General features: G+C 39.0%; 1 protein-coding gene across 1 annotated transcript; it reads left to right on the forward strand.

The window, feature by feature from the left end:
- The first annotated feature begins 1,307 nt into the window (after window positions 1-1,307).
- Window positions 1,308-4,613, forward strand: C5H11orf87 (chromosome 5 C11orf87 homolog). The gene is made up of 2 exons (XM_087966237.1): window positions 1,308-1,448; window positions 2,665-4,613. The coding sequence occupies exon 2, from the start codon at window positions 2,826-2,828 to the stop codon at window positions 3,285-3,287; it is 462 nt and encodes a 153-aa protein (XP_087822363.1). The 5' UTR covers window positions 1,308-1,448; window positions 2,665-2,825; the 3' UTR covers window positions 3,288-4,613.
- Window positions 4,614-17,047: the final 12,434 nt, after the last annotated feature.

The following is a 17,047-nucleotide window of genomic DNA, read 5'->3' on the forward strand; positions in this document are numbered from 1 at the left end:
TTGGGCTCTATGAATTACGAGTCTGGAGTGTCCAGTCTTGACTACTTGCTTCTTTACTGTTGATGGATGATCCCAAAAGACAGATGTCATCTACCACTTTGATAACTTCATTGCCTATATACTGAATTAGCAATAATTATTTTGAGGAAGATCTTTAAGGCAAGGTTTTTAATTCTGGTCAAGTTAGAGATGGAAGGAAGATCGCCATTTGCCTCCTCCAGAGTAAACTAGGATAGAAAGGAATTTCTCTAGAGAGAAAAGATTGGTGGCAACATTATTGAGGCAGCCCAATAGGGTTGTGAGTTTAGAGCCTTCACATGGGAGCCAGTGATGTCCAGTCCATCTCATCTATGCTCCATTATTATCTGCTTCTTGGAATATTTCTTCTTAGATGTATTTCCTGATGAGGACTCTTGAGACAGATCCACATGCATCCTATTTGTTAGGCGGTAGTGAGGTATTCGAGAAAAGAAAACATAAAAGGGAATGTGTTTCCAGTAACAGGTAGTTCTTGACTTGCAACCACAATTGAGCCCAAAATTTCTGTTGCTAAAGCAAGACATTTCTGAAGTGAATTAATTCAGGGGTCTCCAACCTTGGCAACTTTAAGCCTGGCGGACTTCAACTCCCAGAATTCCCAGCCAGCAAGCTGGCTGGGGAATTCTGGGAGTTGAAGTCCGCCAGGCTTAAAGTTGCCAAGGTTGGAGACCCTGGAATTAAGTGACCCCGGGACACTGCAACCGTCATAAATACGGGTCCGTTTGCCAGCGTCTGAATTTTGATCAGGTGACCACGGGGATGGTGCGAAGTGGTTGTTAGGTGTGAAAAAAACGGTCGCCAGCTACTTTTCCCAGTGCCGTCGTATCTTCGAACGGTCACTAAACCAACCGCTCCAAGTTGAAAAGCCAAGCAAAGCCGCAACGCGGACTTAACAAATGTCTCCCCTCCCAACATAAATCTGGGGCTCAAAGGCGGACGTAAATCGAGGACTCCTTGACGCTGGGCTGATCCTCCTCAACTTCCAAGCGAGGGATCGCCCTGAACTTGCTCGAAGCGCTTCGGACTAAATCTTGAGGTGAACTTCACTGAAACGGGCTCGGTGTCTCCCCCTCAACTTCTACGCCGCGCTTTCACGGGGGGAGGGGAGGGGAGGGGAAAGGGGGCGTCGTGGGAGGCGGGTGGGCGGGCAAAGGAGCCCCCGCTTGTGTCTGCGAGGCGACAACCTAGAAACACCGGCGGGAAGCGCAGCCAGTGGGAGATCTTGGCTGCGTGACGTCACCGCCCGGGCTGGCTATAGGCTGAGAGCCCACTTTTTGCGAGAAGCGGCGGCGGCGGCGGCGGCTTTGCCCCTTTCCCTTCAGCGCTTTCCGCAGCCCGTGGTCGGGGGGCGTCCTTGCCATCTTCCTTTCCCTCGCCCTCCTCCCCGTTCCGCAGACCCCAAGGAGCAGGTGAGCGAAAGAAATCCCCTCTTCTTTTTCTTTGCCTTCCTTCCATTCCGTTCTCACAAAGGCTCTCGCCTTTGCTCCGTGCAGCGGGGGGCTTCCTCCGAAAGGCGCCCGCGGGTGGGCTGGGGGCGGGGGTTTAGATATCAGCTGTCATGCAGGAAGGGGGCGCGGGTGTGCCGTGGGGGGGGAAGGGAAAGTCGGGGGTGGGGTGGGGGAGAAACCCCAGCAGCTGCACAGTGTGGAAACTTTCTCAACCTCCAGAACTTGAGGTTCTCGAATGGTCAGGTAATCCGAGCTATCGAGCTGCTGAGTAATTGGGGTGTGGGGGAAGCGGTGGCTGGTGTATATAAATGTGAATCTCCGTGACAGTCAGCAATCCCACGAATTTACAAGCTCTCTCTCGCTCTCCCCTCCCCCTCCCTCCCTCCCTCTCCCTCTCTCTTCCTCCCTCCCTCTCTCTTCCTCCCTCCCTCCGTCCCCCTCTCTCTCCCCTCCCCATCCCTCCCTCCCTCTCCCTCTCTCCCTCCCTCTCTCTTCCTCCCTCCCCTCCCTTCCTCCCTCCCTCTCCCTCCCTCCCTCTCTCTTCCTCCCTCCCTCTCTCTCTCCCCTCCCCTCCCTCCCTCCCTCTCCCTCTCTCTCCCCCTCTCTCCCTCCCTCCCTCCCTTCATCCCTTTCTCTCCCCCTCCCTCCCTCTCCCTCTCTCTCCTCCCTCCCTCCATCTCTCTCTTTCTCCCTCCCTCCCTCCCTCCCCCTCTCCCCTCCCCTCCCTCTCCCTCTCTCTCCTCCCTCCCTCCATCTCTCTCTTTCTCCCTCCCTCCCTCCCTCCCCCTCTCCCCTCCCCTCCCTCTCCCTCTCTCTCCTCCCTCCCTCCTCTCTCTCTTTCTCCCTCCCTCCCTCCCTCTCTCTCTCTCTCTCCCCCCCTCCCTCCCTCCTCACTCTCTTTCTCGGGTGTGGAGGACACCCGGGATGAATACAATGCAGCCCTGCGTTTCTCACCTTTGAAAAATCTTGCTTATCACAGATGGTGCTTTTGGGGGGGGGGGTGAGAATCATACTGTGGCTGAAAGGATTAAAAAATGGTAATGAAAGGTGTGGTGTCCCCCCCCTTTTTCCTCCCCCCCCTTGGGTCGGGTGTCATCTATTTGGTTTGTTTAAGGCATGGAACATTTTATTATTTTGATTATACATTATCCCCCCCACCAATCTTTCTTTTCTCCAGCAAAGAAAAATGAGGGAGGTGTGAAGGGCTGGGCACAAAGCATTCCCTCCCTTAGCGTAAGGGGGTGAGCATCATCTCGGTGGAGAAATCTGCAGCGGATCTTTCAGGGGGAAAGGAAAACAAAAACAAGCCCCGACGACCACCACCGACCACCCTCCTCGATGAGTGCGGCGGAGCTGTCCAAAGGGCCCGGCCTCTCCCTGCCCGCCTGCCTTTTGAATAGGACATCTGGCTCCTCCAACGCCAGCGGCACCTGCATCACACAATTGGGGCAGTTCTTCCAGTCCTTCTCGTCCACTTTCGTCTTGATTGTCTTGGTCGCCCTCATCTGCTGCCTGATTCTTCTCTCCCTGATCACTTTCCACATCCACAAGAGGAAGATGAAGAAGCGGAAAATGCAGAAGGCACAAGAAGAGTATGAACGGGATCACTGCAGCGCCAGCACCCAGGCGGGGGATTCGTGTGAAATATCCCGAGGAAAAGAATCATCCAGTCCGGGGAAAATCGCCCAGGATTCTAGTATCCCTTCTCCTTCTGCCCCAGAAGCACAGAATCCCCATCCAGAAAGATTGGATTTGGAAACAAATACTCCTGGGCTCTTGCAAACAGTGGTATTGTCTTGATTTTGTTGACTTCTGTTTGTGGGGACCTCACCAAAAGACCTCTCTTTTTTTGGTGTTTGTATATATTTGAGTGGCTATTATTATAATCTTGAAGATAATGATGATTATTGCTAATATATACAAAAGAACTAACCAACCCATCAGTTATTCAAACGCATGTCAAATTAAATTGTGTTCTTCAAGTACTTTTTTTTTTGTTCTTGCAAACAGAAGGATGGGTCTTTACTCTCCCCCCCCTCCAAGTGGAGAAGACGAGGAAAAACTGCCCAGTGCTACCAAATATAAAACAATTTTCCCTGAAATCAAAGGTTCAGACTGTACTATTGGGATGTACATATAGAAATGTTTCTGATTATATATTACAGCAAATTTACGTTTCATTCTTTTGGGATGGGTGGAATTACACAAACACATAATGGTATTGAAAGGACTGGGTTTAAATCTACTGACAATAATGAAAAACTGAGGGAGAGTTTGGCAAGTTTTATGCAAAGGAGGGTCTATTTCTAAGGCTGCATTTGAAACCCTGTCCTAGAACTTGACAATGGGGGACTAGTCCAATTTGAAACAACCAAGAATGCATTAACCTTTTTGTGAAATCTGTAATTGTTCTCTCTTCCGCCTCTGCTTTTCCAACTTGTCCACTCTCAATTTTAGAGATTAGCTTTTGTTTCCCTTTTGTAGGATCAATATCTAAATTTAGAAATGATCTCCACCCTACAACGATCTCCACAATCCTCTTTTTTTGGGGGGAAAAATGACTTTTTCTCTCTCTTTCTCTGCAGTATTACATACCCTAATGTCTTGCAAACTGTGAATGCAGAGCAGTTGAGCTGTGCTTGTGTATCTATATCGATAAGAGAGAATGGAGTTATTACTTCATAGGAATGTTTTGGGATGTATCTGTCTCTCTTGAAGGCTTTTCTTTATCGTATCAGCCTTTTTCTTACCTTAAATCTGGATCAAGATACCTTTTCAATGACTAACCCCAAGGTGATGTACAGTAATTTATTTTACCATCCGATGTTGGCACTCTGGGACACCCACCTGATACATCTTGTGAATTGTTCTCTACAATATGTTCTGATCCAACCAGACTTAACATTTTTCCCTACTGAAAACTGACTTCAGCATTGATGTAGTATTGAGCTGTCTTCTACTGTCCTGATTAGATGATATATTTGTTTTTTCCCCTAACCTTTAAACAAACACAATGCAATGGCAGCATACCTCTGTTCCCCTCCCCATGGATCTCTCTTGTGAATCTGGACTATAGAGGTTTGCTGTTAAGGTACCATCTATTAAAAACAGGAAAGCATTTTAAAAGAGACTGCTGTGTTTTTACCGCCCCACCGCCCCCCAGGAGAAATAATCCTTCATTGCTTAAGGAAACTGAATGAGTGGCTGCTTGTGCTGTATGTTTGTTAATATTAATAACAAGGAAAATAGTTCTGTTTCCATTAAACCCTTTGAAGTGCCATTAATTTCAGTTGAAGAGACTAAACCGTAGGACACAATCTTCCATTCATAGATGTGGAACTAAGACTTTGCCTTGAAAGATGCAAAGGAAAGATTTACAGGACTACCTTGTAACTATCCTAAGTATTCGTAACTGTACTTTGGTTCTCAACCAACGGTAGAACTCACGTGGATGACAGTGGATCACTCGTTCTCTCCCAGACCAGACTGCTTTGCAGGGTTGTTGTAGGGATAACTGTAGGAGAGATCTGTCAAGATGAACTTTGAGCACCTAGAAAAAAAGACAGAACATAAATGCAATAAATAACAGTATTTAAATGGGTTTAACTTTACATAATTGTACTTAAGCTGGGTGGCTTTTTTTAATGAACCTTTTCTTTTAATTAAAAAGTTACTTCAAAAATAATTTTTACTTGATTAAATATTTATTTATTTGATTTCCATAGCCACCCATTATGTATTTAATACATAAGTAGCTATTGTTTAATCAGTAGGTCCATACGTTGGTGAACTAACAGTCCTAAAATATTTTCCGTACGATATCCAGCTAGGGACTAGGTGCATCTTAATTAATATCAAATATATTGCAAAACAATAGAAGAGCTGTTTCACAGTTCAAAAATAAAAACTAACATGATACAATGTTCTATCTTTAATATTGTTCTGCCTACTCTGTCTTACTCCTGTGGTGATTGAAACTGATTTTTTTAAGCAAAATTATGTACATTTCAGTAATTCAATTGTAATACTTTACAAGATCATTGGTGGGTAGAATTCTCAGAGAATAATAGCACAAATCTAAACATCCAATATTTGCAATGCCATTGTGGCATCAAAAAGCAAGGGATTTAGTATCTATCGCTTATTTTTCTTTGCTTCTTAGGTTTTCCTTTCACTCTTGATCAATTAGACTGAAAAATAGCTGCTGAGTGAAATCTCTCTCTAGTGCTTAGAATCACAAAACTAGAAGGAGCCATTCAGATAACTGAGCCCAATCCTTTATTCCTGCAGAAATCCCAATTAAACTGCTTGACAGGTGTTTATATTGAATATATCAGATGAAAGGAAGTCCAGCACCACTTTCTGAAATTAGTTCAAGTGTCAAACTCTACTGTTCAAAAGTTTTGCTGACATTTAATAGAAATCTGCTTTTCTGTAATCTAAGCTCACTGTAGGAATGGATCATGGACATCCTTGGTGTGACTCCTTTTTAAGTATTACAAGTCGGTTACAGTTGTTGGTTATCTTTTCTCAAAGCTAAACTTTGCCAGTTAATCTCTCCTTGTTCTTTATTATTCTTGCTGTTACCATTATTTGCACCTATTCCTATATGTCACAGGTCTTTTGTAGTAGCTGTCCATAAAATTCAAGACTGCTGAAGGATATGGTTCCTTTTATTCAACTTATCTATCCTCAGTGAGAATAGTTCAGAAGCTTAGGATGATACATCTTCTTTCTGGCATTTTTATTTATTCATCCCTTTTTAGTTCTTTCTTTTATTTTTCCTTTTAATTCTTTGAAAGGCAGAAGTAAAATGCTGTAGAAATAAGTTTACCATCTCAGCAAAGGTAGACCACAGTTCTGCTGAAATCAGTAACTATGACTGACTTGTTCTCTAATGATCTCAGAAGATTTTAGTTTAGTTGGACATATTTGGACATAGGCTGTTTTCCATTCCAGGCTGCTGGTAGGGGCCCATATATGACGTGTTTCCATTTAAATTAGCTATATATACATAGAAAAGTAAATTCTGTATCAAGGAATACATTTTAGCATCCCCTTTCTCCGATGTCTAGTTTAATTTTTAGTGGTGGTGTTTGAAAGATGGACCATTTGGTGATGAGACCCCTCACTGGCAGTTTAAAATTCAGGGGGACCAGGTGTCAAAAATGTGAAGACTAGGATCTATTACTTCAACAAGAGTTAGGCTTTTAGCACTGAAACTTCATAGAGTTCTATATTGATTTATGGATGAATTACAAGTTTTGAGCAGAATGATTTGACACAATCTACTCAAAATTAAGACTTATGCTGCAAGCGTAATAGTTCAAGTCTTTTAAGCTCTAAATATCAGTTCAAGTCTTTTAGATTCTAAAGCTACATGCTGCACCTGAAAGAAAGCCAATTAAACTCAAAGGAGCTAACTACACTTTAACTAAATATTAAAAAGATTTATTTAATTTCCTTTCATTGGAAGCAATGAGAGTGATAGCAGCTTAACTGGATTGAACTTGTTATGAGCAAATTCTTTCTCATGTTGCCAAACGGTATGAGGTTATAGTTCATGCTAATGTAATGAAAAATAAGGATTCTTCTCCAATGTCTGAAATTGATCTTTTCCTTTTGCGGTACCTCTTTAGATCCACTGACAGTTATGAAGAAGTATAAATGGAATGTGTCAAGAAATTTGAAAGACCTTTAAATTTTGAATGCAAATAATAATAGCATCACTCCATTTGCAAAGCTGTCTGTTTTTACTTAGCAATAGTTTTTTTTTTTTGAAGAAACACATAGTTCAAAATTAAAACACATAGTTCAAAATTAACTTACTTTGCAAAGCTGAGATATATTTTATTTATACTTCAGCATGAGCAGCGCACAAATTATTGTTATTAGTGGAGTGCTGTGAAGGTTAATGAGGTTTTCCACTTAAAATTACTTTAACAAACTTTCAAATCCTGGCTGATTAATTTACATAAACAACCCAGGCAAAAGCAAGAAGAAATAACACCCAGAATGTGTAGGATGTCTTTTGGTTTCTTGCAGAATGGTCTGAAATTAGAAAGGCTTTTTCTCCTCCCAAGGAGATTTGAGACAACTGTTTTGTTAAATCGCTATTTCAAGTTTTATTGCTCTTCTTGATTTATCATTTGTATTAGTGAGACTGATGATTCTTTTTATCTGAATCAGAAGATAGGGGGGAGAAATCCTTATTATTCACTACTTAGGAATTGTCAGTGTTGGATGTGTTAATTCATGAGGGTGCCCTCTTGTTTTTAATTAGGTTTTCTCTTCATGAACTTATAGAGGGTTATAATATAAATTTGCCATTGTGGACACATTTACCCAGGAGTACGTACCACTGAACTATCTTTTCAGTATTCCTAGAGAGAATTGGGCTGTACTGCTATGAAACACTCATTTTGAAGAAGCTGATTTTACAATGAACTGGTGTAAATTAATGATGTTTAGCTCTGAGAATTGCCCTTATAGAGAAGATTGTATAGCACATTCAAAATTTGTGTGTCTGTGTTAAATTAAACTGTATTGTACAGGGACTGTTGTTTTGTTCAGAGGTTTTAGGGTGCTTATCTCAGAAAAGCCAAGCCAAACCCTTAGAAGTGTTACCAGATTTTACACAGTCCCTTTGATGTGTAAGGTACACAATGTCAGTGACTGGATTCACATATATTTAACCATCATTGGTTTGGTTTATCATAGAATTGGAACTGACTCTGTATAGCTCGTTAAATCCAACCTTTTGCTCAATTTGAACCATGCTGTAAGATCATTGCTTAATATCATTTGAGGCGAACCTACTATCTACCTAGGTAATTGTCAACTCACAAACTGCCCTGGCATTAAAATTCAATGTGTGTTGTGATATCAGAATAACAGAATTACAGAGTTGAAAGGGGCCTTGGAGGTTTTCTAATCCAACCCCCTGCTTAAAGTTCAAAATTATATGGTTTTCATTATGTTACATTTTGTCATTCACCCCTCTGTCCAGGAAGCTACTTTTAATATTAGATTCCCCTCAATAGTTAGCTTATTGTGCTTATTGTTACTCAAGAAATTATAATTAAACATGGCTAAGCACAATATCTAAATCCAGTTAATAATTACCATGTCTTGGAAATATAGAAAAATGATTTGTTAATGAATGTGAGGGAAATGGCTGTATATCCACCCATGTAATCAAAGTCTAATTTGATGAAAGAAATGAAATAGAAGTATTTTCTTTGACTGCTGGTTTTAGAAACTACACAGAAGAGGTATGTTTAGATTAATTTAGAAGGAATAGAGCTTCTGGGATTGATTGTAGCTATCGCTGCTTTTTTCTCAGTGATTTCATAACTATATATTGCTTAAAAACAATCTGTCCCTTCAAGAGTAAACATTTCCTTGCCATAAAGCTGACTGATTAGCAAAAAGGGTGAGTTTGCAATGAGAAAAATGAACCGAATACATTTCCATCTCACACTCAGACTTTTTAGACACTTTTCCTTCTCTATTTAATGTTTGCAAAGCAACAAGCAAAACTGGAACCAGCAAAGTGTCCAATTAGTCGTTGTGTATTTTGGTGCACCAGCTGCTTGGCAACTTTTTTTTTTTTTTTGCAATGCCAGAATGGGGGAAAAAATCTAGGAGGTTTATCAGACTCTTGGCAGATCTTAATAGATGGCTTAGTGAGCTGCATATATCAGAAGCAGTCGAAGTCATTCTTCCTTTGAGATAAAGTTATTGGTTCACTGCCTATAATATTATCTAAATTGCAAATATATGTTTCTTTATTTTTATTTTTGAATGTTGAATAAATCCTGACAGTGGAGCATCTGTCACAAGAAAAGTAATTGTTTTTAGCATCTAATGACATGGTGAAACCTGCATGGTGGAAAAATCTCTCTGTACTTTAAAATTGTTCACTGAACAGAGGCTATCCCAGGGTATCTCCCTCCCCATTGCAGGGACCGTAAGTTTAGCTTTAAATTCCAACATCATTTGGAAACATCCCAAATGATGTTTCATTTGTAGTGTGGAGTAGTACAATCCATCTTTCCATTTTAGGGCTTTATAACCAGTAATTGACTTTCAACCGATAAGAATTCTGTGTCTAGCATCATCATGGCTTAATATGTGTGAACCCTACAATGGTTTTATTTTCATTGTTTGTAAGGTATGAAAAAAAGATATTAGGGTACACATTCAAAAAGGCTTGTGGTATACATGTGCTATTAATTGTCTGTTTCTACTTCCACAGTTTTAACAGGATCATTTTTCAGAATTATCTTTTGGGATCTACAGCTTAACGCGTTTACAATGACAATTAGCTGGAGTCTTCTCAGTTACAAGAAACAGGATTAGAATTTGCCAAGATCTGAGATGTACAGGATATGTGGTCTTGAGAACTGGCATTCCTCCCTGTTTTTAAAAAAAGATACATACCACTTATCTTTGGCTATTAAAACTATACATAAGTTTAGCAGGAAGAAAGTTTAGGCTTCAAGGGTTAGATTTACCCTTAAAGACTTAGATTTTTGTTTTCATGACAATCCATATTATGGATATTAATTTCAATTTATTGATAGAGGAGATAATGCTGTTTATCTATTATCAAGGCAATTATCAGAATCTGTAGTTAACATAGCTGTTGCATTTTTTTAAAAAAATTTCCCCTTCCCCAGGGAGAACTGGTAGCTTATACAGCTTCCCTGCTTTTATTTACATATTGTCCTAGGTATGCTAGACAAGGATAAGATTTTTGACTAGGCAAGGTTAAAATGGAATGGATGTTTTGTTTGGCCACAGCATGATATGTGAACACAGCAATCATATTTTGTTAATCTGGATTTAGGAATAAGCATGTTGAGTGAAGGCAAATGTTTTTGAGTTCCCTAAGATAAGCCTAATTGTTTAACTACTACATCATGCTGGCTTTCATTATGATAGGACTGGAAGACTAAGCTATATCTCTGTTAAACAGTATGCTATCTTTTTCTCTGCTTTTTCAGTAGGAATTTCCCATAAGGTTCAACACAAGACACCGAATTGATATGCTTTAATCTCACTATGGTTTCATACAGGATATTAGAAACCGCATGAATGAATAAATATTGTATCTCCTGTGCCTCATTTCCCATTTTTCTTCTACAACAGAGTTTTGATATTTCATTATGTTGTTTTTGGAAGAAAGTGCGTATTTTTAATTTTTATTTTTCCCCCCTCAGCTTTCATTCTCTTGAAATTCATTTTATTTAGCTTAAACGGAATCATGAGACTTCAGTAACATAGTTTTCACCCTATAATAATCCATGCCAATATGGAATATATTCTGTTGAAAGTCATATCTATTTAAAAAAAATGTTTGGGTTCAGAGAAAACTATGGGCAAAATTATATTCTGTTAATTGCAGAGGAATCTCTATGAACTGAAATGAGAAATCTTGATCATCTCGGCTCCCTGACTTACAAAAGGTTTGCTTTTAAAAAAAACTGGTATATTTTTCTTCATGAGAATCTGAACTAATACCACAATACCAGTTATACGGAGAAAAAAAATTAATGAAAAGAATGGATTAATTAAAAGAATTAAAGTTCACCCCAATTATAGGAATGAAGCAAACCAAAATGCAACCCCAGTATAGTAAATAGGAAAAAAGAGATGTAACAGATTGGAAAATAATTTTTATGCTTTCTCTCTCTTTTCATAATATTCAAATGTTATTTAATTTATTTTCTTTTTAAATTAACCACTACTGAAGCCTTTTGTGTGAGTTATAATAAACCTAAATGTAGCACTTTAGAATTTGTTGAATCTATTTAGTTTGTACTGAAGTCTTCAGCTTCAGATTGGTATAGTGATTAAAGGGACAAAGTTAGAACCAGGAGATAATGTGTTCTAGTCACGCCTTGGGAACAAACCCATCTGGATGATTCCTTCCTTTTCACCCTTATGAAGAACAAGACAACCACTTCAAAAATGTTGACAAGAAAACGAGAATCAAGAGGGACTCCAAAGAATAAATTGCACTGGACTCCAATGAATCGGGTTGAATATGTTAAATAAAATATTGCTTGGATATATACTGTATAATATCAGAGTTTAACTGAACTCAGAATTATTCAACAATGAGCATCTATTGTTGGCTATTTCTAGCCTGTCTTAATTTTGGCAGAATAATTACAAATCAGCAACACTACAAATAAAGTATACTAAAGGTTGGTAATTCAGAGGCCCTGTTTCATAGTCCACCCCTTATATAGTCTATTGTAATATTGATTCAAAATGAAAACACAAATCTATTTAAGATGATATATCAGGACAGATAACAGATAATCAGAGTTGGAAAGTGCCTTGTAGGTCATCTAGTCCAACCCCCGGCCCAAGCGGGAGACCCTACACCATTTCTGACAAATGGCAGTCCAATCTCTTCTTGAAGGTCTCAAGTGATGGCGCTCTCACAACTTCTGAGGGCAAGCTGTTCCATTGGTTGATTGTTCTCAATGTCAGAATGTTTCTCTTTATTTCCAGGTTAGATCTCTCCTTGTTCAGTTTCCACTTCAGTCTCACTTTTGCATATAGGTGTGTCCAAAGATGGGTAGTTAAAGTTTAGGATGCTACGCTCTTGTGGAAATCCATTGTGTTCAAACAACAAAGGATCCGGGAATTTCTATCATGCCTTACTGGTATTTCTATCCTCAGATTCTAGTCTTAAGAAATGCATGCATTACTTCCTTTATATATTCCTACATTGTTAATGCAACACCAGGAGGATTCTCTTATTTTTGAAACATAAGAGTATGGTATTCTGTAGATTTAGAAATTATTCATGAAACATGTACACCAAAGTTGGTAAAAATCTTATAGCCCATCTTAGATCTATATGTTGAGAAGTTTTGCGAATTTGCAGATTTTCACATAGTCAAATCCTATGCATATTTACTCAACAATAGGTTTTCTTACAGCTTCTCCCATCCTGGTGCTCTCAATGTGTGTTTAATTGAACAAATCCTCAAGGTATCAAAATTGGTGTCTTACTTCCAAGTGAAATGGCCAAGGAACTGCAGGTATAGAGTGAAAGTACTAATGCAATTTTTGCTATTCTTTGCGTTGCTAACAAGTTTTATATTATTTTTTATTTTACTTTGCATACATTAGACTGGGATAACTTTATTTTCATACATATTTGTTGATTCAAATTTAGTTTTAATACCCCTTGAACACCTTATAACAGTCAAGTCAATTGTTTTATAACTGATAGGGAATTATGTCATTGTGCCTGACCTATTTTATAGAATACTGGAAGTTGACAAGTGGGAGATCACAGCAGTAGATAATAAACAGCAACTAATTCTTCTGCTAATTTTAGAATGAGCAGATTAATTTTGATATATAAAGTTCAGAATTAAGAATGATGAATTTAAAAATGCACAGCATTTTCATGCATGTGGACCAGTTTAATGCCAGGCTGCTAAATTTAGTTATGGTGTTGCAGCTTGTGATGTATTATACATTGGTTCTAAAATATATACTGCATTGATATAAATGTACTATTCTTAATAACATGTATTTCATTTAGTTAACCTATTGAACAGCTGCATTATAATCTTAACACCTTTTTTCTCTAAGTTTACTTTCTTAAAGCCATTACTCATCTTTCTTTTGTAACTTTGTGTTTGTGGGAGGAAAGGAAGTGTGTGCGTGTGTGATATGTGTGTGTGTGTGTGAAAGAGAGAGAGAGCGCTTAGGAAATGAAAAGTCAGTAAAATCAATCAGCTATAAAGGGGAAAATAGTGGCAACAACAGAATTCCTGAATGGCTTGAAGCCTGAGAAGGTTTTTGTGTTGGACAAAAGCTACTTTTATACATCAACTTATTTGCAAGGTTTACTTAGTGTCAACAGGTATATTTGCATGTCTGGTGGATCTGAATCCACCAACTAGAATAAGACAACTCACTATATTCTGATAAGGTGTCTTTCCATGTTGGTAAGTGTGAGATTTGTATAAAAATAAATCAACAGACTTTTGATAATCTGATCCATAGGATGCTTTATTAGGAAAGATACTGCAGTATTGGACCCCCAACTCCAAAACCAACCATGTTTAGGAGGAAGGAGATGCTTACATTTAGTGAATACAGCTTATATAGGTTTATCAAATCACATGTGTTGAGGTAATTCCCCGTCAGGAGAATGAGCACATACAGGGAGATGTATAGAGAGTAGTGTTTGAATAATACACACACAGTACACAGATACACTGTACAGTAAATGTAGGTTTTTACTTCCAGAAAGTTTAAGCAAAGTTCAAAATAAGCAGTCCAAAACCATTCACAGGTAAATCGGTCAGTTTTTTCAATCCAGGAATAATTCAATAACAAAGTCCAGTGTCAAAAACAGTTCAGTAACAAACTTACATCAAATCCAGAAAATATCAGTCAATTAGGAAAAATGGAGGAATGGCAACTCTTTCCAACAGAAGGAAACAGAGATACACTCACACTCTCTTCTGAAACTCAGACCAAGACAAACCAGGTTTTTCGCTCCATCTTATGGCCGTTTGAGAAACCACACCTAATTACAGTTTTGCATTTTCTTAAAGATACAGTTTTAAAATGTTTATCCTGGTTTATATATTTATATATATAGCTGTTAGGTGACTCATATTCCTAACAACATGGTTACATAACATTTCCTGTTGTCCATACATAGAAGTTATACAACATTTTTCATAAGAAAGTTCCACCCTCTCATGGAAAACTCCCAACATTCTCATTACAGTCAGATTTCCTGTTATTCAAATACCAGAAGATTATAAGAAGACCATTAATATCTCTTAATGTGACTTATAATGTCAGAGCGCCCCAGCACATACCTCTAACTTATGCCAAGTACATAGTTTTGCAATCTTGTATAATTTCTAGCAGAAAACACATTGCATAAATGTTCTGAACTTTAAAAGTTCAGACTGTGAACACAAAATGGCTTCAGTTTGGCTCTTTACATTCTCAGGTGTAATAACCAAATTTTCACCTATAACAGTAAGATGTTGGTAAGATGCAAAAGATTGCACATTTAAGGAAAAACCAGTGCTTTTTTCCTGCCCCTTTTCTATCTTGCCATTTCATGTTTAGTTGGTGTAACTTGACTCACAGCAAGGACTGGAACAACCAAACAAAAGCAGAGGCCTGGTGCCTTCACTATGAAATTGAAGGAATTGTCACTGAGGATTAAGCATCTTAGGTTTTTATTAGTTATTATGCTCGTGTCTCTTGACCTTGACTTGGCAACATTGGGCTGAATGTATAACATTCTGTTGCCTAGATCACTTTTTATGGTTATGTGTCATGATGATTGATAACTATAGGTTCACATAAATAGCTTGATTTATATGATTCTTGCTTATAAAGCCAATTGAACTAAATTGGGGGAATAAGCATTTCCAGACTTTAAAGTATTGGCCAGGATTTATTCTTATTTATTGCTTATTTAGGGTATCTATAGCCTGTCCACAATCCAGGTCCTCTAAAACAAGAGATTGTATCTTGTGGCAGGCTACAATTCCTAAATCCAAATAAAATAATACAACCAAGTAAAATAATAAACTGATTTAAAATGAACACTGGGCACTATCTAAATGAAATGCAATGGTGTAAAAAGTAAGGTTCTACATTTAGGCAAGAAAAATCAAATGCACAGGTACAGTATATGTGGTACCTTGCTCAATAGTAGTAACTGTGAGAGGGATCTCGGAATCCTAGTGGACAACCATTTAAATATGAGCCAGCAGTGTGCAGCAGCTGCCAAAAAAGCCAACACAGTTCTAGGCTGCATAAACAGAGGGATAGAATCAGGTGGGGTTCAACCGGCATTACTACCGGTTCGATAATTAAGTTTTGTGTGTGCATGCGTGCGTTGCACGCGTGCATGTAAAATACCTTACGCTGTGCCGCCCAGACAGCTGAAAAAAGCAGCTGAGGTTGAAAAAGCTGGAAATAAAGGACAGGTAAGAGCCCGGGTGGGTGGGCCAAATAGCAGTGAACACTGAACTGGTTCTGTGTCTGCTGCTCTTCAGAGCTATCAGCTCTATAGAACTGGGCAGAACCGATAGCATCCCATCCCTGGATAGAATCAAGATCACGTGATGTGTTAATACCACTTTATAATGCCTTGGTAAGGCCACACTTGGAATTCTGTATCCAGTTTTGGTCACCACCATCTAAAAAAGATGTTGAGACTCTAGAAAGAGTGCAGAGAAGAGCAACAAAGATGATTAGGGGACTGGAGGCTAAAACATATGAAGAATGGTTGTTGGAACTGGGTATGTCTAGTCTAATGAAAAGAAGGACTAGGAGTGACATGATAGCAGTGTTCCAATATATCAGGGGCTGCCACAAAGAAGAGGGAGTCAAGCTATTCTCCAAAGCACCCAAGGGCAAGAAAAGAAGCAATGGATGGAAACTAATCAAGGAGAGAAGCAACTTAGAACTAAGGAGAAATTTCCTGACTGTTAGAACAATTAATCAGTGGAATAACTTGCCTCCAGAAGTTGTGAATGCTCCAACACTGGAAGTTTTTAATACGAGATTGGATAACCATTTGTCTGAAGTGCTGCAGGGTTTCGTTAGCAGGGGGTTGGACTAGAAGACCTCCAAGGTCCCTTCCAACTCTGTTATTCTATTCTAATGTTGAGATAAGTGCATAGTCAAAGAAAATGCAGTCAGGAAGTACAGAGAATAAAGGACAGAACAGTACAAGAACTATTACCAAGGCAAAAAGAGTAGAAACTATAAATAATTGAAAGCAAGATAATATTTAGAAATGGCTCAGGAAAATTGCCTGCCTGATTCACTGGAGTATAAGAAGGACACTAGATTCTAATATTATTTATAGCCTATTTCAATGAGGTTTATTTCTAATCTTCCTATGAAGTTTTCTGATGTGGTGGTATACCTAGTGGGGATGGCAGGATTTTAAGGACTTTTGTTATTTAAACTACTAGTTACTCAAACTATTGGTAGACAACCAATGGAATTCATTTAGATTGATGTTGCATAGTTTCTGGAAGGTGTTATGCACAACAGCCTTATTGCCATGTTCTGTACTAGTTGTAATTTCCAGGTTCCTCAAGTACATACATATTTAGAGGCTTTATTTACCAAAGAGATTACCAGAGGATGGATTACTGAGGCTAGGAGCTCTCTATCCATACAGAGTTGGAATTGCTAGACCAGACAAAGCAGACTAATGCACTCTAAGGCACCAATGCTACTAAATCTCAAATGACAGAGAGCAATCCAGAAATATACCCAAACTCCATGTCTCCTACTTCAAAGGAAAGTGTTACCCAGGACTGGAGACTTACCAGCTTCCACTTCCATGAGCTGCCAGTCCCACCTTGCCTTTGTCTTGAGCATGATTCAACTTCAGTTTATTGGTCCTTACCATCCTATTAACAATTTCCAGACCCTGATCCAATACTTTCATTTCCTCCCTTGATGAAACCTTGTGTCATCAGCAGCCCAACAGATCAACAGTTTAATCAGATGGGCACATAATA

The sequence above is a fragment of the Notechis scutatus genome, chromosome 5 (genome assembly GCF_049901735.1).
Source record: "Notechis scutatus isolate UNSWTSFEM ecotype Mainland chromosome 5, rNotScu1.2, whole genome shotgun sequence".
NCBI classification, from domain to species: domain Eukaryota; kingdom Metazoa; phylum Chordata; class Lepidosauria; order Squamata; family Elapidae; genus Notechis; species Notechis scutatus.

Excerpts from the sequence above, each read along its gene's own strand:
- C5H11orf87 (XM_087966237.1), top strand. The coding sequence starts at position 2,826 with ATGAGTGCGGCGGAGCTGTCCAAAGGGCCCGGCCTCTCCCTGCCCGCC.